General features: G+C 38.0%; 2 protein-coding genes across 5 annotated transcripts in view; one reads left to right on the top strand and one right to left on the bottom strand.

Annotated features, from left to right (window-relative positions):
* The window catches only part of LOC129723622 (ribonuclease P protein subunit p25-like protein), a 59,194-nt gene that overhangs the window by 11,190 nt on the left and 25,701 nt on the right, over positions 1-22,303 (bottom strand). The window contains exon 2 of one of the 2 annotated variants that reach the window (XM_055677958.1): positions 8,005-8,073. The exons of the other annotated variant lie outside the window; for it this stretch is intronic. The gene's annotated coding sequence lies outside the window, so the exon portion shown is untranslated. The remainder of the gene's footprint in view (positions 1-8,004; positions 8,074-22,303) is intronic. 2 annotated transcript variants of the gene reach the window in all.
* Positions 21-22,261, top strand: LOC129723618 (aromatic-L-amino-acid decarboxylase). 3 transcript variants are annotated; one of them, XM_055677949.1, is made up of 9 exons: positions 21-203; positions 6,862-7,274; positions 8,133-8,203; positions 8,297-8,533; positions 20,365-20,676; positions 20,740-21,133; positions 21,197-21,446; positions 21,508-21,597; positions 21,664-22,261. In XM_055677949.1, the coding sequence occupies exons 2-9, from the start codon at positions 6,908-6,910 to the stop codon at positions 21,854-21,856; spliced, it is 1,914 nt and encodes a 637-aa protein (XP_055533924.1). In that variant the 5' UTR covers positions 21-203; positions 6,862-6,907; the 3' UTR covers positions 21,857-22,261. The 3 variants fall into 3 exon arrangements, with proteins under 3 accessions (XP_055533924.1, XP_055533925.1, XP_055533926.1); XM_055677950.1 differs by lacking the exon at positions 21-203 and adding an exon at positions 204-332; XM_055677951.1 differs by lacking the exon at positions 21-203 and adding an exon at positions 6,304-6,677.

Raw genomic sequence — 22,303 nt, forward strand, 5'->3', positions numbered from 1 at the left:
CTCAAAGGACTTCAATTCGTCAAGGATATGAAACTGGAGCTCAGTTCTGCTCGGGACACGGTACGGATCGGTTGCAAATATTCGGTTGATAGAATAACGAACAGAAAGTAAATTCTGGACCGCATTATTACTTATTACTCAAAGAACCTTCTCGGATACTGTGCAGCAGTGTTCATAATATTGGATTTAACGCAGAAACTAAGGTAGAATTTACCAGTTGTGGTGATTGTGTGGTTTTTTCACCAGTGATTTCGAGAGTTCTAAGTGTTCGTTAATGTCCTGGAAATCTATGTTCTAGTGGGAGCTCCGATTAAATTTTCAAAATTAGACAAGTAATTGTAGCACGATGATATCTGTATTAATATATTAATAATAAAAAAATAGATGTACATCTATGTCAAAAAGATTTAAAAAAAATTGTAATTGAACACAAAACTAACGAAATAACGCCTCGAAGTTTTACGAAGAGAGATAATGCACCAATTCATGATACAAAAACTATCAGTTATTCGAATGCGCTTCGTGGTTTTATAAATTAAATGATCAATTACCATTGGAGAAGATAGCTTCTCAAAGACAAGCAGTAAACTTCTACGTTGCGTAACGGGACTAACAGATTCAAACTAAAATATTCAACCGAGTAATATGTCCAAAGTGTTCAAATGATAAACACACTGTAACCTCGAATAACATTCGGGGAACCTTCATGAAAGAGCCCAACTGGTAAAATTTCCTAAAGTCAGTAGAGTGTAAACACTACAATCTGTCGAAACAGATGAAATAGCTCCCGAACCCACTCGCTTCGCGCCACTTGCCAGCAATTATACGGTTATAAGGCAGCTGTGCCAAATCGGATGGCGGTTTTTGCACCGTTTGCCATCCCGAAACAGTTTGGCAGCTTTATGGCATCACGTTCAAATCTCTTGACTGTCGGATTTTTTGCTCATCATTGCTGGGAAAGTTTGTAGTGGTTTCACGTATGAGTGCTTTAAAACTGAATATCATGGTGATATGGTTTCTGTGATTCAGTAAAGCAATGATCATTCGCATCTTGATAAACCTTCAGCGTGATTTTTTGTGTCAGTGTCAGAATTTCTGCGTTGTCACTGAGGTTTAAAAATTATCCGCCTATCCGATTTCCGTAATAATAACAGGTTACGATTCGGCAGTTTATTATCACTGCAGATCTCACTAGCTGGTATTAATGTTTAGGTCGAAAAAACCAAGCATCAGTAATATATATTTGATATTGTACCGTCCCTTCTGTCGGCGTGATTAATGTAATTTATATCAACTGTTTAATGATAAGTGTACAAAATCTCTTTATGAGTTTTTGGTCATAAATAAATATCGTTTCCAACCGCGTGCTTTTCCAGTATTTTATTTATTCCTCTTCTGGTAGCGATTTATTTCAATTAGTTTAGTCAAAATGCACTGGCGTTTTAGTTGCACGAAAATTAGAAAATAATTCTTCAGGACTCGATATACAAAGCCATCGTATGAGCGAATCTGCTATCTTCTATTCTACCATATGAAAATGGAATTCCGTAACGCAGTTGATCTTAATGTTATTATTCCCTCCGTTTCTGAGGTGTACATTAATCACCACCACTTTGAATCGTTCTGAATCAAATGAATAAGCGGTAACATTAAGGTTTTTTTACATGGAAATGTTCGTTGATGTTTGGGACGGCATTAAAGGAAAAAAAAATAGGTATTCGATAGCTGAAAATTGAAATAATATTCACAAAACTACGTGAAACATGCAAAATCATGACTTTTTTTGCTCAGTTTGCCTCTAAATCAAAATTCTGAGCGATGGCATGTGATTCTTTTTTCATTTAAATGTTCGATAATGTTCAGGAAAGACATTTGAGGAAAAATAATAGATATCTGATTATTTAAAATCGAGATGTTTTTCATAAAACTACGTGAATCATGACTTTTTAAGCTCTATTTATCTCTAAATCAATGTAGTTTTTTTATAAAATGTTTGTTTTTACACCAACATCTGAAAAAAGGTTTTGCCGTTTACAATCCTGAATACTACCCAATATAGGTATTTTCGGAACTGTGATGATCTTGAATTCCTCGATGTCGATTTTCGGTTTCTCGGAAATAGCCACCCAATATTTGATTATTTACGAGAGCGGTTCTCAGCCTTGAATACGCATACCCCGGGGAGTACACGCAGGCCTCCAAGGGATACGCGAAAACATAAAATGGTAGACGAAATGGCAAATGGCAGGAAAAAGACCGTACCCGAAAAAAAGCAACCGACAAAAAAGATTACCTCAAATTCATTTCATGTCGGATACCTTTTAAAACTGTCAGAGAATAATTAAATACATATTATTTATGTTTTTTCAAACCAGGCTTATTCAAAGTCTTTTTTTCAGGCTAGATTTCAACACCTTCGATTTGACGCTCTTTCTTTAAAATCTGCTCGTTTTAAACGATCTTCCCGGTTTCCCGGAATATGACCTTCGTAACCGCCCAGAATTTATCAATTGGCGAGTTTGGCGGATTTACCTCCTTCGGCACAAAAACACCGTTAACTTCGTACCACTCCGTCACCTGTTTTGCGTAATGACCCGCCTCCAGTTCCAGTTAAAACAGAGTGTCAGCTTCGTGGAGCACAAAAAATGGCAGTAGGCGCTTCTGGAGGCATTCTTCTTTATATAGTGTATTATTATTGACTAGTACTAGTTATACAGATAGAATTATTCTGGCTTTCTCAGTCTTTGTGAAGATATTATACGACAATCTGTATAAATTGTTCGACGTTTCGGCCGTTTTTGGCGGCCTTTTTCAAGGGAAGTTTAGTTTTGTCGTACTTGTAAAACACAAAGCCCGGCACGCTTCATTGTCTGCTGAACAAAACAGACGGAAGAATTGACCTTCTTAGCCACGTTTCTAATCAAAAAGTTAGGATTGCGCTTCAAGTAATCTTCCATGCCTCCACGAGGTCGTTCGTTTTCGCTTTTCTTCCGCTGCCAGCTCACCGCTGGGTTATCTGGATCTCTTTGGACGATTTCACCACACTGGATACGATTGAATGGTGTTTCACGATCTACCTGTGAGACTGGTCTGGTTTTTCACGACCGCGCCTATAGTTGTTAAGCGAAGCCATCCGATAACCGCTGGATAGGTTGTGACGAAATTTTGCACGCGTAAACAAGTTTACCCAAATTTAATCTAGTTCGAATCCCGAACTAACTTCCCACAATATGATCTACCACTACTCTCTCCCACTTTGCGAGAACAAACCAAGTCGCTCTCCCAGTTCAAAATTTCAGGAAGTTTGGCTACATGCTCGGCTACATAGGGATGTCAAATGAAAATCTAAAACCGGAAAAAGTGAAAAATATGTCGAATTTCAAATGCTAATAAATCGGTTAGTTTTCGAAGGATTTCCTTTGGCCTATATAAGCAGCAGCAGCGGATTCCAATGGCAGCGGATAGCGGCCACAGCTGTGGCATGGCAATGGATAGCGCAGCAGTTGCTTCGGGTCTCAGCATCGATAGTAGCAGAGCCAGCTGATGCAGTGGGACACTTCCTTTAGTGAAATGCTGTCTCTGTGTGATAGCGGGCACTAGTAAATGCATCCAATGAAAAGTTGCCTCATTTTGTTTTGACATCCTTGTTGAAACACAAATTCCGATTGGTCTGATTGGCCATTATATGATTGCTTTCCCAAGCACGGTCGACAGAATTATAGACCTAGTAACTCGGAATGAACTATTTTGCCTATATAAGAGTCTGTTTCAGTCGAAACTGCTCACATTAGTTCTAAACATCGACTACAACAATCCTTACTTAACAGCAGCAGTTGTGGCATCAGCATCAGCAGTGGTATCAGCAGCGGCACTTCCTCTTGTAAAAGCTGCCTTTGTGCAGTAGCGAGCAGCATCGCTACATTATCCGGCACTTCCTCAAATGAAAAGTTGCCGTGATCGTGTTGATTATCTGCTGGCGCTGGGTGTTGATGCTGCTGGCAATCAACTTCAGCAGCTATTTTTAATTCCACTCCGGTTTCTGGCAAACAGCTCAGGGTGGTCAAATACCATCCAATATTGGTATTTTCACAGAATGATGGCCAAAGATCAGAAATCATTCCCAATGTGGTGACTTCCGTCAGGAAAATAGCCTAAAGAGCTGTTTGACCAATAATTCCAATCCTTGTGAACCTCTATACGTGATTATGAAGTTCGAAACGGCGACTTACAGTTTCTGACCAAAATCCCAAAATATGAGTTCTGTGCATTTTCAATATACTGATGTTGTATTCAAAGCGATGATGGACGTATAAGATGTGAAATGTGACGTAATATTTTTGAAGTCAGTCTTAAATTTGGAACCTTCGATCCCGAGCTACTCCGGGAACGTTCAACTAGTCTCTACTGAAAAAGTAAATGTAATCCGAACTACTACTCGACCACGAAATCTGTGTAAAATAGTGTAACACTTAGTTTTTGCGTAGTTTTTAGTTGATTTTAATAGTATTTTAAGTGAGTTTATTATACTATTTCGATATGGTTTTATATCTTCACGCTGGTACCTATCATTCCATATATTTTTTTTATATTCGATGCAATCTTTATTAATGTTGTGTTATACTGTTTTCGATATTCGCATTGAATTTAGTCAGTTTTCCGTTACGAAAGACTTTCTTATCTCGTTGGACTTATTATTATTATGCTAGCGCCAAAATGTTGCTTAAGAGAATACTTTTTATTATATTTTTGGTAATCGAAACATATATTCTAAGCGAAAAGCGAGAAAAAAGGTCAATTATAGCCAACTTGAGAAAAAAAGTTCATATTTGTACACAGTTCCAAAAACCAAATTTATTATTAACATTATTTGAAAACACATAATAGTATTAACATCGTGAATAATGTACGTTCAAGGATCGTTTCGAACTAGGTAAATTTTAACGACAGGTAATATGAATTTAAAATGCACCAGCACATGCACATTCACTCTGCAAGTTTAAGTCAAGAAACAGGCTAAATCACATGCCAAAATTGTAGCTCATTGTGTGTGCAACAAGAGGCATGTGAAAACAATTCAACACATAACACTAAATAGTTTTTAATACTCCTTTTATATGCATGTAAACAACCGTGAAACTTCGTAATTTTTTTTTGCTGTTTATACACTAAAATCAAAACAAGATTTGCAGGAAAAACTCTGTTTCAACAACAAAAATACCTCGATTTTTCCAGTTTTTTTGCTAGATAAAATCAAAATTTCCTTGATAATTCCAGATTTCAGGCGCATTTTGTTTTAAATTGAAACTTCAAAACTGAAACAAAAATGTGTATTTACAATATATTGCAACATTATTTGCAGCGTGGCATCATTGGCATTAGAATAGTCCTAATATTGGGCGCTTCAGGAAAATTTTGGTGTATCTTTCCATCATCGAATGACAAATCTTACTCGAAAGAAATGTTAAGAGAGGGGGAAAAATATGGTGCCGTTTGCGGTCCCTATCGGTCTACTTTTGTAGCGCTATTATTTAAAAACTTTTACGTTACGAACGTCTGTCGACATTTTGAGCGTTTATGAAATGTCAAAACAAATCACAGTAGATGAAAACATAGACTCCTATCTATGTTCGAGTGAAAAGAATCTTTCAGGAATCAAATCAACTTCTTTATTTTCTATCAGGTTTTATCAAGACTTTATTATCGCGAACATACATTGTATTATTATTGAATAAGAAAAGACAAGAAAGTACTAAAAATGACCCTAAATAGACAAAACAGTAATTAAAAAGAACAATTAGAACAAATCCAAGTTTTTTTTTGGTTTCATATTTGCTACGTAGCTTGGCTTGATCCCCCAACCTTCCCCTCGTCACATTTCGTCATAAAAGTGTAACCCTCCCCCCTCTCTCCCAAAAAACGCTACGTCAATCATGAAGGTTCCCAAAGAAGCTCGGTATAGTAGAGCAGTAAGCTTGAAACGAAAGGGTAAACTCTCACACACACGCACGGATATAAATGATAAAGCGTTTCATTCACTTGAATAGTGATACTGCCAATTGTTTATTTAATAAATAAAAATATAAATTTAGGAAGTGAAAGGTATCTTACTTTAGTCATGTATGGTATACGTTTAATTATTAGAACATTCAAGTTTTGTTTTCTGGTTGCATTCGAAAATTTCGAGAGAAAATTACAAAATATGAGGCATTTTTCATTTACTTTTGGCTTGAAAGTAATCTAATGATTAATAAAAGTTCAGGTTAACAATTCTGATCATATTGCTATTACTCGAAATGTGCATAAGAGATGAGTGATTATTGAACAATTCACTGCACACCGCACAGACCATGATGCGTCTCCACTGGTTCGCTCCCCAGTGTAGACGCCTGCTGAATTACTAAGCCCTGCTGACAGAGAGTTCAAAGAGCAAAAACAGACTTGTGCTGCTGTTCGCTGTACCACAATAAATTGTAGTAAACATTCGCTTTCTGCCGATGTAATGAAAACCATGAAATCCGAACGTATGAATCACATCGCGCTATTAAAAACGCATTCCATAGCCTACGCACAAGTGCCACAGATAGTAATTGCTCCATCGGGACCGCACAATCCGAGCGCATACCGGATCTCCTTTGTACTATGGAACGCGATGAGTTTTTAGGTGTACTGCCGGAAGAGTAATTAAAACCATCCTCCTTCTATTTTTAACTTATCTATATATATGTATGGTATCTTCAAAAAACGTTCTACACACGACTGAATCACAGGGCTATTTTGCCCGCCGGGCTGTCTATACCGAAGTATTCACACATATTCTCCATCTGTTCCTTTTTTCCTTATGATGGCGCTGGCCAAATATAGTCATAGGCAGTAACAAGACAACAGGAACAACAACCGATTACCAAAAATGGACAGCAGGGAATTCCGACGGCGTGGCACGGAAATGGTCGAGTACATCTGTAATTATTTAGAAACGTTGGAACAGCGACGAGTGACGCCCAGTGTAGAACCGGGCTACCTGCGGCACCTGCTGCCTGACGAAGCACCCGAGAATCCGGAACCGTGGGAAAAGATAATGCAGGACGTGGAGAGTAAAATTATGCCCGGTGTTACACACTGGCAGCATCCGCGGTTTCACGCGTACTTTCCGTCGGGCAATTCGTTTCCCTCCATCCTCGGCGATATGTTGAGCGACGGAATTGGCTGCATTGGATTCTCTTGGGCTGCCAGTCCGGCGTGTACCGAGCTGGAGACGATCGTACTGGATTGGCTGGGTGAGTAGTTTCCAATATTGCTTGTTTTAAGCTGATAGTTGCCTAGTTCGTAGATAGTAGATTAGTTCAGCAGAGTCAGATTGATTTAATAAGTTGATTTACTTTCGTCGAATTTAATTTGTCATTTCAAGTGATTATGAGACAATGATTACAAAAAAAGGTTCGAGGTTTGCAGGTAGGCGACGAGCCAAACCTTGAAATATTTTTTGACAGATAAAACATGTATCATCCATGGGTAATTAGCTACGGAAGCTGACTAAATAAACATCAGCCGAACATGCTTTAACTGACGTTGCCTAGCACTGCGTCCACGCTATATTGATGAATGAAGTATGACGTTGTTCGCACCGCATTCCACATACTTATACCTGTTTATTCAGTAAAACGCACATGATGACGGTCTGTGTAATTCGAATAAGAACCGCGAACATGAATAAAAATAAACTATGCGTTGTTATTTTGAATAAGCATCAGGAAACTGCCCTAAAAAGAAACTGGCCAATACACATTTCTCAGCTCGCAGATGTTTATAGCTTTTTAAAAAGCTACCATGCGATCGCCGATCGGGATTTGCATTGTTAATGTGTGGGGGGCTGAAACGCAGACAATTTATTTTCCAAGCAAATTTTTGAGCATACAGCTGAAACAACATTCAGCCAAATTGCTTTTTAATTTATTTATCATCGTCCCTAGTGCCCAATTAGTGCCTTTAAAATCATTATAAACTTACTTGCTGACTGCCAACAAATATAGCAGCAAAGCTGCAGTTCAGAGCTTTATCCTATCCGGTGACAATTTTCTGAAAAGAAAAGAAGACACAATTAACGACAGCTTACACTTTCTCTTGCTCTCGTGCAGGCAAAGCGATTGGCCTTCCGGATCAGTTTCTGGCACTAAAGCCGGGTAGCAAAGGCGGTGGTGTAATTCAGGTACGATAATTTACTCGCGGTTATGTCATAATTGCGGGAGTAATTCATTTAGCGCCCATCATACTCATCGCTACCACTCCCTCCTCCACACAGACCTCCGCTTCGGAGTGCGTGCTGGTGACCCTGCTGGCAGCCAGAGCACAGGCCATCAAGTATCTCAAACAGCAGCATCCCTTCGTGGAGGAGGGCCATCTGCTGTCTAAGTTAATGGCCTACTGCTCGAAGGAAGCGCACAGCTGCGTGGAGAAAGCTGCCATGATCAGTTTTGTTAAACTGCGAATCCTGGAACCGGATGAGCATTGCTCGCTTAGGGCGGATACGCTGATCAAGGTGAGTAATAAGTTTACGTATTATGATTCATATTTATCATAATCAATAGAAGTAATAGAAAGATTAGTTCAGTAAATTTAGAGGCAAACTTTCGGGAGTTCATTTGTAGTTTGTTTTTATCGTATTATGAACTTGAAAACTTGATAGGTACACCAACATTGTGAATAACTGTGCGCAAGCTTTCTAGCATAGTTGGTGGAGACGCCGAGTCAAGAATTACTAGACAGCATTTTTAAAACTAAAGATTTTCATTCGTTATCAGCTCGGTGGTTTGAACCTTGTCACCACACGTGATTACTACTATTAGCTCAAGCACTTTTAATTGTATAAATATACTGTTTGAGAACAATTCATACGCAACAAAAATAACCTTTTTTTCATAGAAAAACAAAAAAAAATATTTCAAATTAAAGTTCAAACTGCGAGAAAACCAATAGTTTTATTTCTTTTATTATTGCTGGGTTAAAGACCATCAATATTCAGTTCCTCTTCTTCAATCATTTCGCAATCCAATTCTTCTACACATGTTACAATAGCCAAGCATTCTTATTTACGTTTTGTCATTTTGTATTGATTGCTTTATAACGAGAAAAAAAATGTTATTTATTTTATCTTAAGCAAAACTTAAGCAAAAAAGGGATCGTAGAACTATAAATGAATGATGCAAATATCATAAATAGTTCTGAGTTAAACTCTGTGGTTAGGTATGTGACTTTTTTATTTTTAATTTTTTTAAAGTTGAAATGTGATGTCACACTCAAGCTAACCCCCCTCCCCCATATGTCACAAAATGTCACAATAATCGAAACCCCCTCCCCCCTGAACGCGTGACATCATTAATGGATAGTCCCTTACACGATTCTTTTTTTTTCAATTAAAAAATTATATGAAAATGATGAATTTTCCGAATGTTTCCGTTTTCGACTAATCACACTTCAATTTCATCTGTTACAAAAGTAGACCTTTATATAAAGCATTACACCTTCTCCCTAAAGTCTAACAAGGACCATTTTTTTATATCCAACAAAAACAAATTTTTTTCCCCACAAATTTTAAAACATGCTGAAAACTAGTACTTTTAGGGTCTAAATATTTATTTATTTAAGAGCCAGTTCGCGAGAGCCGCAACCACCTTTACAAGGGAGGTTGTATCGAGGTTCTCCGATCGGACTGAAATTTTCAGGGTTTGTTTATGCATATAATAGAACAATGTTTTGCATAATGTCAGATTTTTTAAAAAGGGGTAAGTGTGGTAAAAAAGCACGTCAAAAATTGATGTCCAAAAATTGCAAAAAACTTAAAATTGATGTAACTTTGTGAAAACTGAATCGATTTTCATGAAAATTGGCATGTTTATTCTACTTTTTAAAGGGAACAAAATGAAAGTCATTGGAAGTTGCTATCGAGAATATATGATGAAATATTCGCATTTTTCTAAAAAAATAAGGTGATTTTCACAGCAGTTTTTCTCTTGCCAACAGATCTAGGATTAAAATCCAAATAATACGTTTTGTAGTGCAACTCAAGAGCTTTCATTAGATATATTCGATAAATGCGCCGTTATAAAGATGCCTGAGAAAATCCAATTTTTCTATAACATGTCATTGACCATCCTTTCTAACCCATTGCGCGAGAAGCGAAATTCCGTTTTGCGTCATTGTTCTTCCATTGAGCTATAGTTTTCAGGTTATGTTTGTTTATGGACTTGGTTGGTTAATGACTGGACCAAAGGCGCATAACAGTTCCCACTAGTGAACCTCAGCCTTCCAGCTACCGTACCCCTACCTTCTCGTGGTACCAACTGATGTGCGAGTAACCAGTGGAAAGATCGGGTAACCAACCCTGATGGGACTGCTGGTCGCATGCTGACAGGGGGCGGGCCTTCCTTCCTCGGAAGGGAGTTTCCTGGGATCGACACCAACAGAAGCGTTCTAAGTAACGCAGTGTCCCTCCCAAGTCCTGGTAGTGCCCGGGACTCTAAACAATGGCACTACGATGGCCCTCCTGCGACATAGTGGGGTTGGTCGCTGGCCTTGCAAGCCCGCACCATTCAAAAACAACAGCAACGAACGCAATAACGTTGTTTATGGACTAATGCAATAGTTCGAAGAATTTGAGGTTTTTGGAAAAGGGGTTAGTGGGGTAAACAGGCTCTCCAAAATCTTATATTCAGAAACTGCTCAACTGATAACCTGAAAACTATAGCCCAATGGAAGAACAACGACACAAAACGGAGTTTCGCTTCTCGCACAATGGGTTCGAAATGATGGTCAATAACATGTTATAGAAAAACTGGATTTTCTCAGGCATCTTTATAACGGCGCATTTTTGAAATATATCTAATGAAAGCTCTTGAGTTGCACTACAAAACGTATTTTTTGGATTTCAATCCTAGATCTGTTGACAAGAGAAAAACTGCTGTGAAAATCACCTTATTTTTTTAGAAAAATGCGAATATCTCATCATGTATTCTTGATAGCAACTTCCAATGACTTTCATTTTGTTCCCTTTATAAAGTAGAATAAACATGCCAATTTTCATGAAAATCGATTCAGTTTTCACAAAGTTATATCAATTTTTAGTTTTTAGCAATTTTTGGACATCAATTTTTGACGTGCTTTTTTACCCCACTTACCCCTTTTCAAAAAATCTGACATAATGGAAAACATTGTTCTATTATATAGATAAACAAACCCTGGAAGTTTCAGTCCGATCGGAGAACTTCGAAACAAGACCTAGTTGCGGTCTTCGCGAACTGGCTCTTAAGTTGCTCCATATTAGATTCTGAATTATTCATTCAATCTTTTTACTCTCGGCCAATTAATTGTGTTATATTGATCGTAAATTTCTATAAATCTATTTTTGTTGCTAGAGAACCACAAAATGTTCCATGAAAACGAAAATTTTTTAAACTCAAAAATAATGAAATTGTATAATTCTTTAAAACTTAGCTTGTAGGTAAAATTTGTCTTACAATTTTCCCATCCAGGATGTTTTGTAATAGTGTCAAGTTCCAACAAAAAATAGAGAGTGTACGGAATCAAATTGCATCACTTTACTCATTGGGTATTTTCTATTGAACTTTTGGGTAAAATTCGTTTATTGTGTATTGTTGACACTGTGTAAGTTGCACTCAGCTGCTGGTGCAATCGTGGCGAAGATGGAGTCGAAAGAACCAAAAAGGAGCGAGAAATTTTGCGCACATAGCTCGAAAATCCGAAATTTTATAATCATGTAATCAGCAGTAGGCTGGGAATGGTTCAATCTACGGTAACTCGCGTTTTAAATCGGTACAACGAGTGTTTGACCATCGACCGGAAAGAAAAAAGTGGCCAAAATGGCTCTCCGTATAGTGTAAAGGATCACAAGTGTATAGTTCAAGGTTTTGAGAGAAATCCGAACAGTGTAGTTAAAGATGTGGCTAAAAAACTGCATTCGAGTAAAACTTTCGGTCAAGATGCGAAAAAACGTGAACGATTACACACGTACAAAGTTCAGAAGGCACCGAATCGCAATGAATGGCGGAATATGGTGGCGAAAACACGTGCATGGAAGCTCTACCGTCTACACCCAGATGTTGACGAAACCACATTGCCTCGTTATGGATGACGAGACATATGTAAAAGCAGACTTCCGGCAGCTTCCGGGATTCCAGTTTCTTACCGCTCATCATAAATTCGAAGTTCCCGAAAATTATCCCTTTTTTGATCTATACACATAAAAATGGAATTCTGTCTGTCTGTCTGTAGGTATGTAGTATGTAGGGGTTTTTGGGCCGGAGGAAGTCCTTATGATAGTTTGAGACCTCTCCTTCTTCTGGAGGAGAGGGCTCCCATACAAATGTATTACAAATTTTGCATAACTCGAGAACTAATCAAGCAAATGGACCGAATTTGACATGTAGAAGTTTTTTTTTAGAAATGATTAATAATATAACTTACTCTTCTTTGGCCTCTCGAAATTTTCATGCAATTATTAGTATATTTTGGCAAACTTTGGAATTCGATTTTTGCTTGTTTTTCGTTGTTTTTTTGCTCTCCACATCTTTATTTCGAATTTTTTGCCGTCTTTGTCTCAAAGAATTTTAAATGATTCTTTTTTTTCCTAATATTTAAACGTTTCTGGTTTTCAATATTGGTTGTAATGATTATAGATATAACAACAAATTTGGTAACTGGTTTCCCATGCCGGAGAAAAAATCTGGTTGATGTTCAATTTTCAACGGTATTGAAGTTATTCTTCTTGATTTTCAGAAACATTCGCTAAGAGATATTTGGTAAACTAGACTATAATTTTACAATATGTCTTTCAACAATTGCTTTTCAACTGATCTTAAATGAAACGCCTTTTTGCAATTAGGATTTTTTTAGGTTTTATCGGCGACCTTAAGTACAGCCTCATTTGAAGTAGTATTTTCGGTTTCTAAGACGTTTTGATTCAAGTAATTTTATTATTTTATCATTCTTATCTAGGGAAGCAGCTTTCAATGATTTTTTGAGCTAGCTTTTTCGAAGTTTTTGTTTCGGCTGACAAAAAGCTTCTGGTCTTAAAAAGTGATTTTTTCAAGACTGTTTTGACGTGGGACTACGTCTTTCTTCACTATACTAACGTACATTCTGGGAAAACTGGATTGAACATGTAACGTTTTTGGTTGGCGGAATGGAAGATTTTAGATGCTAATAGCGCTCAAACAACTGTTCCGATTTCAATAGTTGATATACCGTTGGAAAGCTAAAACATACAAGATTTGTATAACATGATAATTTGAGTTTCCATTTTCTTATTACTCCGTGAAAATTGCGGAAAAGTTTGAAGGTCGAATATCCACATACATTTCTCACACGATTGGTATATTTCCCTAACGCAGACTTCAAAAACATAGACGGAATGATTTCACGCATTCAGTCGTTGGCTAGCAATGCCAGCCAATTGACATCGTATTCATCACCCAACGCAAGCGACGAAGAAAGAAAGCAGAGATTCTTCCACGTGATTGGTTCTTCCCCCAATCACCCAAGTTCCCCACACTGAGTGGCGCTATAAAAGGACACTCCGTGTTGAGAGAAGATCATTCCTTCGACCGTCAAAGCGTACATTTCGGCTTCCCTTCGATCTGAGTTGGACCCCACCAGTGGTAATCTAATTCAGATATCGTTGTTGGAATACAGCCCGAAACTGGACGTGATCGGCACTGGGGACCATTGGAAGCCGTTGGAAGGAACCGTTGGAAGACTTGAAAGCCGTTTGGATGCTGCCGATAGTAATTTGTGCAGGTATAGTGTGTCGTATACCAAGTGTGCGTGTCTGAATAGCGTTAGCGTGTGTATGTGTGGCTGAGTAGCGTTAGCGTGTGTATGTGTGTGTCAGTAGCGTGTGTATGTGTGTGTGTGTGTGAGTGAGTAGCGTGTGTATGTGTGTGTGTGTGTGTGAGTAGCGTGTGTGTATGTGTGTGTGTGTGTGTGTGTGTGTGTGTGTGAGTAGCGTGTGTATATGTGTGTGAGAGTAGCGTGCGTATGTGTGTGTGTGTGTGTGAATGTGTGTGTCAATGTGGGTGTCAATGTGTGTGTCAATGTGTGTGTCAATGTGTGTGTCAATGTGTGTGTCAATGTGTGTGTCAATGTGTGTGTGTGTGTGTGTGTGTGTGTGTGTGTGTGTGTAAGAAGCGTGGGTGTGTCTGAGGAGCGTGTGCTTGTGAGTAGTGTGTGTGTGCATATAGCGTGTGTGTAAAACGTGTACGTGTGTATAACATGTGTGTTCAAAAATGCATTCATCCGAGGAAAATTTATTCATGACAGAATACTTTTATAGACAACAAGTTAATTATTTTTCCTATTAGTTTGTATGCTATGGTTTGTGACAGGTGTGTGTGTTTTTTTTGTTCATGGATTGTTGTGTATGGTATTTCTACGTTTGGTGTGTGTTATATACTATGGCTATGCACAGTGGGGAATCGCTGGCCATCGACCCAAAATTGAAAATGTGAATTTCATTTCAGTTATATTTTTCCTATAGTTGTATACTATTGAAGTGTCAGAATCCAAATTTTTAGAGCATTGCGACAAAATTTGAATTTTCTATGATTTTTCAAAGTATACTGAGTCAGCGTTTTTTAGCGTTTTTCTTGAAAAAAAATGCAATGTTGCGACATTTGCTGGAGCCTCAAGAGTAACTTGAATCTTGATGACGTCTAAGTAAAAGTTGTCTATAAAATAGTGGAGAATAAATCCTCATCATTGGATAATGTATAATCTCATTGTAATACTCAAAAAAATTAGGTGGATTCAAAAAATTACGTATTTTTTGCATAAAACAGCGTTTAAAGTTTAGACGGCAGGGTTTGGCACTATTGGCAGTAGTTTTAAAAGATAACTTGGAAAAAATGCCTTAAAATGCATCTAGTCCGATCCTGCGCAGAGTACCCTTCTTTCGAAGAGAAACAACGAGTGTTCGGCACAAATCGGATTTCAAAAATGTAAATTTGAATTGCACACTGCAAACCGTCTACAGAATAACAAATGGCTCGTTTAAGTTTGATAATAACAACGTTTTCAAACATGTTTCAGTATAATTAGTCACACTATTTTCATATTTACAAGTTTAACTGATCTATATTTCGATAATTAACGAAGTATCAAAAACTAATCATTGTTTATGTTTTGGATCACCAGCACTGAGTACCAAAATCACGTTTTAGGTTTATATCATACCAGTCACATGTAAAAACAATCGTGTAAACACAAACAATGACCTAATACAGCGCCTGCTAATTTCTACAGAGCAAATAGTGAATTATTATTCTGACGTTAGAAACTGCATTTTGAAAACCCTTCTTGAAGACATTAAAACTGTATTGAGAATGAACACAAAAATGAAGATGAAGGTGAAAGTGAATGGAAAAAAGAATACGATAAAAAGAATCAATGTAATATAGTCACTTTGAAAAAAAAAACCTAAATTAATCCACCTAGCGGTCAGACCCAGCCTTTCTCATTCAATTTTTTATTTGTAAAAATAGATTTACATGAACGCTTCAATCCAATAAACGTATATTCACTCTTTAGGTTCTAAAATATTGATGTTGTAATCTTTACATATAAAAATGCAGTCAAGTCTGTCTGTCTGTCTGATCCATATAGGCCCGAAAAATACCGAACCGATCGACGTGAAAATTTGTATGTAGGGGTTTTTGGTGCCGATAAAGGTTCCTATGATAGTTTGAGACCCCTCCTCATACAAATGAAACATAAATTTCTGCACAACTCAAGAACAAACCAAGCAAATGAAACCGAATTTGGCATGTGAATGTTTTAAGGGGTAACTAATATGCACCCAACGCAAACGGGGAACATTTTATTACTTTAGGGCAATTTTTTATTACTTATTGTGTCTTTTGACTGCGCATTATACACAAATAGTAATAACCGAAAAGTAACAAAAATTATGACGGGCACACGCTTGTATGTGTTTCTGAAGGAGAACATACAGCCAAGCATCGCAGTGCATGTGTTAGCAAGACTTCACTCGCCGCATTTGTATTTATGCAACGATCAGATTCATTTTTGCTTCCTTCATCCTCACATAATGAGAATCTCACCCGTCAACCTCAAATGTCTAATTAGAAACACTTTCGTTTCGTCCCCCAGTGTTTACATGATATGAAAATATGTTATACTGTCTGAACAGAGTTGCCGAAGTTGCGAATATTGTTCTGGATGGGCACGAGTTTTGTATTTTCAAACAGGTGCAAATGAGTTTCCATGAACCAATGAGTAAGTGTTTTCGATAGCTTGCAAGAACGCAGTTTACAGATCGTGATGTCTTTTAAAGACGCATTTCAAGTCTTTGAAATCATCAACGTTTGCATACTCTATGACGGGGAAAATGCTGCTTGGCAGCTCTTGTCATATTCTTCCTCTACTCCGTATGCATACAACGCTCACCGGATGAATTGGAGATTGAAGAAACTTGTAACATGTGCAACATATGCGACGGTGTGTGATTTTTTTTTTAACTTGTGATGGAAAGGGGGCAGTTTATGACAGAAAAAATCTTGCATGTGGTTGCACGACCATTATTAGATGGTCGTACTCCCGTAACACGTGCTAAATATAGGACAGTATGTGTTGTTACTTGACTGGGGAAGAATTTTATTGCCTTTTTAGTAAGAGGTTTGTTACCTTAAAGGCAATTTTGCGCTATTGCTTCTAAGGTAATAAGGAAAAGTTTTGCGTGTGTCCATAATAGTTGGATGAAACACAAAATTGTGCACATCTCGAGAACTAATCAACCAAATGGAACAAAGTTTGGCAGGTAAATGTTTTTAGAGGTAACAAATATGTACATAATGGTTTGACACCCGACTCCCTCTTCTATAAGGGAGGGATTCCATGAAAATGAAACACAAATTTTGCACAGCTCAAGAACCAATCAAGAAAATACAACCAAATTTGGTATGTGAATGTTTTTAGAGGTAACAAATATGTCCATAATGGTTTGACGCCCCTCCCTCTTCTGGAAGTACATGTTTCTTCACAAATTTCTGCACATCTCGCGAACTAATCAACTAAATGGAACCATATTGGCAGGTGAATGTTTTCAGTGGTAACAAATATGTTCCATAATCGACCTCAGACAACATTTTGGATTGTAAGATGGCAACTCCCGGTTTCTGGAAAACAGCCTGAAATGGACGATTCCCATTAAATAAAGGAATTTCTGGAACCAGAAAGATGCACAGAAGCTAAAAATTGATCACAGACACAATCTTGAATTTTAAGATGGTGACTTCCGGTGTCTGGCAAACAGCCGGAAATGACCAAATACCATTCAATATGAATGTTTTCGGAACCAGAACTACGCCCAGATGACAGAAATTGATTTCACAGGCAATTTTAAAGTCCAAAATGACGACTTTCGGCTTCTGAAAAACAGTCCAAAGTGACCAAATATCACCCAATATGAGTTTTTCTTTAACCAGTATCCTAAATACCATTTTGAAATCCAAGATGGCGACTACCGGTTTGTGAAAAACAGCCTAAAATAAACAAATACTATCCAATATGAGTATCTCTGGAACCAGAATGATGCAAGGAGCTAACAATTGACCTCAGGCACTATTTTGAATTGCTAAATGACAACTTATAGGCAACAGTCGGAAATGACCGAATAATACTCAGTATGGATATTTCCGTAAACGTGAAGATGCATAGAAACCAAACATTGACCCTGGACACCATTTTGAATTTTAAGACGACCACTTTTAGTTTCTGGAAAACAACCAAAAATACCTCCCAATATGGGTATTTCCGGTGTCAGATTGATGCCAGGAAGTCTGCTGAAAATGACAGAATACCACCCAATATGAATATATTCAGAATTAAGGCGATGTACAGAAGCCAAAAGTTGAGGATATTGTCATTTCGTTTGTTATTGATATCCTATGACCGATTCGTCGTGCATTTGCAGACTTTAAACACATTGCAAGGAATCAATGAATTTGGAACGTTAAAATAGTACGATACCACATTTAAATTATGTTGAGGCGACATATATCGATCAAAGCAGGTATAGTTTCAAACAGTCTTTGAATTTCTCTTCTTTCCATAACTTTTGAGCCACATATCAAATTGTTATGATGTTTGTTATTTGTAAGTTTGAGAGATGACTCGTTCGTATGACACTAGTTATGTTCAAGTAAGTCATGTAATCTTTGAGAAAATAGACTTTCGTTGTTTTATTAACAATTTAATACATAACGGTTGCTTAAGTTCGATTATAATCAAATGAAATGGGAATGTGTAGGGCAGCCAAACTTTGAAACCACGTGTTCAATCATAATTCATCAGTTAACCCTTAACTAGCCCGCTCATCTGATAATAATAATCAAATCGGTTGTGTAGTTTCTGAGATAATGAAGTTTCGTGATTTTCACAAGTCGGTACATTACAAATGAAGTTACAGTTCGATTACAGTAAAATTCAATAGGGTCTTCTGAGGCAGCTAGACCATTCATTTGACACTAATTTTGTGGAAATCGGGTCGGCCATCTCTGAGAAAAGTGAGTGAGTCCAAGTAGTCCTCGGAATATGTTCCTTTGCATGGCTGGATTTCACATTTTTAAACATAACAGGCAAAGTAATAGTCCGATTGCAAAACAAATCAATAGGGTCTTATGGGACAACTAGACCTTCCATTTGACACTGATTTAATGAAAATCGGTACAGCCATCTCTGAGAAACATGAGTGAGATTAAACAGTCTTCAGAACACGTTTCTTTCCATAACTTTTGAACCACATGTTCAATCTTCATAAAATTCAAAACTTAGGGGTTTTCCAAGTATCCCGTTCTTTTAAAACCAATTTTGTACAAATCGGTTGTGTAGTTTCTGAGATATTGATGTTTCGTGATTTTCACATTTTTAAACATAACCTCTAAACTAAAAATCCGATCACAATAAAATTCAATAGCGTCTTATGGGACAACAAGACCTTTCATTTGCAATTAATTTCATGAAAATCGGCCCAGCCATCTCTGAGAAAAGTGAGTGAGAATAAAAATCTGCACATACACACACGCACATACACACATACACACACACATACAGAAAATGCTCACCTCGTCGAGCTGAGTCGAGTGGTATATGCCATTCGGCCTTTTGGAGCACTTTTATACTTTCGGTTTTGCAAGTGATTGTTATACCTTTCTAGGAGAAAGGCAAAACAAGTCATAAGTAATTTTCAACACGAAGCATATTTTTCCATTGATTTTTCTTCTTTTTCTTAATAACTGATTAATATTTTATGTTTTTGATGGCATATGAAAGTCTTTCAAGCATCATGCATTCTATTTTCCAAAAGATTGAAACCGACGTAAAATTTTTCTTCGTATAATTTATACAAAAAACATGAAAATTACCCTGGCGTCAAAAATACTCATTTTCATGCAAAAATAATATCAAATTCGGACTCAGCGTCCCAAAATTATATAAAAACCGTGTATTTTCCATGATTTGAAGACATTTTTTTGCTTGGCCAGCATTTGTATGGAGCCGCCCCACTGTGCTATGGCAGAATTAAATCTTTACACCCACAATGCGTGCCTACGTTTGTGCACTCAAGCACATACCCTTTAGCATTTTTGCTTTCTCAGACTTGAAAAGCATTTAAGATTTTTTTTGTTTACTTTTTTGGCTGTGAGGCACATTCTTAAGTAATTTTAAGATAGATTTGAGATCATTGTTTTGTTTTTCGTTTTCTTTGGTACTCGGATAAACATTTTCAAAAGGATTTCTAAAAACATCCTCAACCCACCTAGGCACTGGCTGTGTCATTTGTATTTATTCTTGCATTAAACAACTCGTCTCGCCTAAACGTTTACACCTGACATCAAAAGCATTTTCTTTTTCGCTTCTTACATGACCGTTTAACGTGTCCTCTAGCACGCGAGTTTAAAGCGAAATTGTTTACTCGATCCAAAAGAGCTACCAATAAGTACATATCCGAAACATTCGAGAACATCAGTAAGATAAACAGCGAGTTTGTCTGATTTGGCTAACGACCATCGGCCATTCAGCAGCTGCAGTATAGCGGCGGTTCCGGACTCCCACAGTAAACACAGACCATAAACCGCTGTTGGTAGGTTGTTTGCGTTTTATTCGACTTCGACCCGGAATACCTTCCAGCTCGATACGGCGCAGCAACCGCTATGGGGTGGGATTTTCTTACAGTTTAATGTCGTAATAAAGAAATCTATTAATAGAGTGCTGCGTATTAGGGGATTTGAACTTTTTCACATGCACAGCAAGTACATTTACCGCAAACTTTCTTTTCAGGCCATGGAGGAGGACGAACAACAAGGGCTCATTCCATTTTTTGTATCCACAACACTGGGAACTACAGGATCTTGTGCGTTTGATAATATTGCCGAAATTGGGGAAGCGCTGCAGCGGTTTCCAAGCGTCTGGCTGCATGTCGATGCTGCTTATGCTGGAAATGCCTTCATCTGTCCCGAACTTAAATATTTACTAAAAGGAATCGATTTCGCCGACTCGTTCAACACCAATCCCAACAAGTGGTTGTTGACTAACTTTGACTGTTCGACATTGTGGGTTCGTGACAAGATTCGACTAACGTCTGCCCTGGTGGTAGGTATTGGGTTAACTCTGTGATGTTAAGATATTTATGTATGATAACGTTTCGATTACTAGGTTGATCCACTATATTTGAAGCATGGATATTCGGACTCCGCAATTGATTACCGTCATTGGGGTGTCCCACTAAGCCGGCGATTTCGATCGCTAAAGCTGTGGTTCGTGCTACGCAGTTACGGTATAGTTGGTTTGCAAAACTATATTCGACATCATATTGATTTGGCTAAACGTTTCGAAAAGCTGGTACTGAAGGATAGTCGTTTCGAGGTATGTAACGAGGTTAAACTAGGGCTGGTTTGCTTCAGACTCAAGGGGTCCGATCGGTTGAACGAGAAGCTGCTCAGCGCTATTAACGCTTCTGCAAAGATTCATATGGTTCCGGCCTCGGTCAACGAGCGGTACGTGATTAGATTTTGTGCTGTGGCTCAAAACGCGTCGGTTGAAGATATTGGTGAGATTACCATATGTTTCGGATTGTGAGGTTCAACTTTGTTAAGTAAGGTTTGATTCGCAGATTACGCTTGGGATGTGATCACCGATTTTGCTGCCGAGATTCTCGAGAAGGAGCAGGCGGATGAAGTATCCGAGATCGTTGATAGGCGCAAGACTCATACATTAGCTCAGAAACGATCGTTCTTCGTGCGTATGGTCAGCGATCCAAAGATTTACAATCCGGCCATTAATAAGGCCCAAACACCACGAATATCTAATGAATTAACATCTCCTTCTACGGATGGTACGATTGTGACTGTAAATTCACCAAAGTGAGTTTCTCAAGACTAGATCGCATCTAGTTTTCTAACGTTATTCTTGATTGGATTACAGAACTCCAGGATCCGCTTCTTGGATTAGCTGGCCTTTAGCGTTCCTGTTTGCTAATTCCGACGACGGACCGAAAAACGATATGCCATTGAGGTGATTTGATGAAAGCTTAACGTGAAAACATATATTGTATTATTATTATTTTTTTTTTTCATTCAGATTCCGTCATTTGGATACAATGGTGCGATTATCCGCTTCACGCAGAAACTCAGCTGCCGGTGGAGGATCTTCACCCTCACCAGAGGGTGAAAACGGTGTTGTATTGATTAAATCCCCCAAGCGTTCCCCAATAATGGTAAGAAGACGCGGCACTTCGCCAGCATCTGGGACAGGAAACGGTGCTTCTAATTAAATGCATGCATTAGACCCTATGTGGACCTATCTAACTTCAATTGTCGCGCATCGAAGGAAGAGAAACGAAGGCCATACATTAACAGTCCAACCGAATTCATTAGACAATACAGCGGATTTCAGATGTTTGCAAACACACTGTAGGTATATGTATCATAAATCGTACCCCGATCGAGCAAATTCAGAGCTATGACTGTATAAAAAGGCACGTTCGCATGAGCGACCGCAGGGTACGGAAACTGACCTAAATATAGCCCATCTTGCATTGTTGGAAGTATATTAAAATTACTTATTCTCGCCTCTTCATCTTGCTCTCAATCAGTAACTAGTTGCAGCCATACACACAGCAAAATAAACAAATACCATAGAGTTGAAGTTAAGAATCCGTAGGAAGTAATGAAGGAAATAGCCTCTCGTTCTTCACTTTGCTCCGAAAATCCTGTTGTTT

This window comes from Wyeomyia smithii, chromosome 2, assembly GCF_029784165.1.
Source record: "Wyeomyia smithii strain HCP4-BCI-WySm-NY-G18 chromosome 2, ASM2978416v1, whole genome shotgun sequence".
NCBI lineage: Eukaryota > Metazoa > Arthropoda > Insecta > Diptera > Culicidae > Wyeomyia > Wyeomyia smithii.

Coding starts and splice junctions, on each gene's coding strand:
- LOC129723618 (XM_055677949.1), top strand. CDS start 6,908: ATGGACAGCAGGGAATTCCGACGGCGTGGCACGGAAATGGTCGAGTAC. Junction 21,134..21,196: donor CGCGTCGGTTGAAGATATTG/GTGAGATTACCA, acceptor TTTGATTCGCAG/ATTACGCTTGGGATGTGATC. Junction 21,598..21,663: donor AAAAACGATATGCCATTGAG/GTGATTTGATGA, acceptor TTTTTCATTCAG/ATTCCGTCATTTGGATACAA.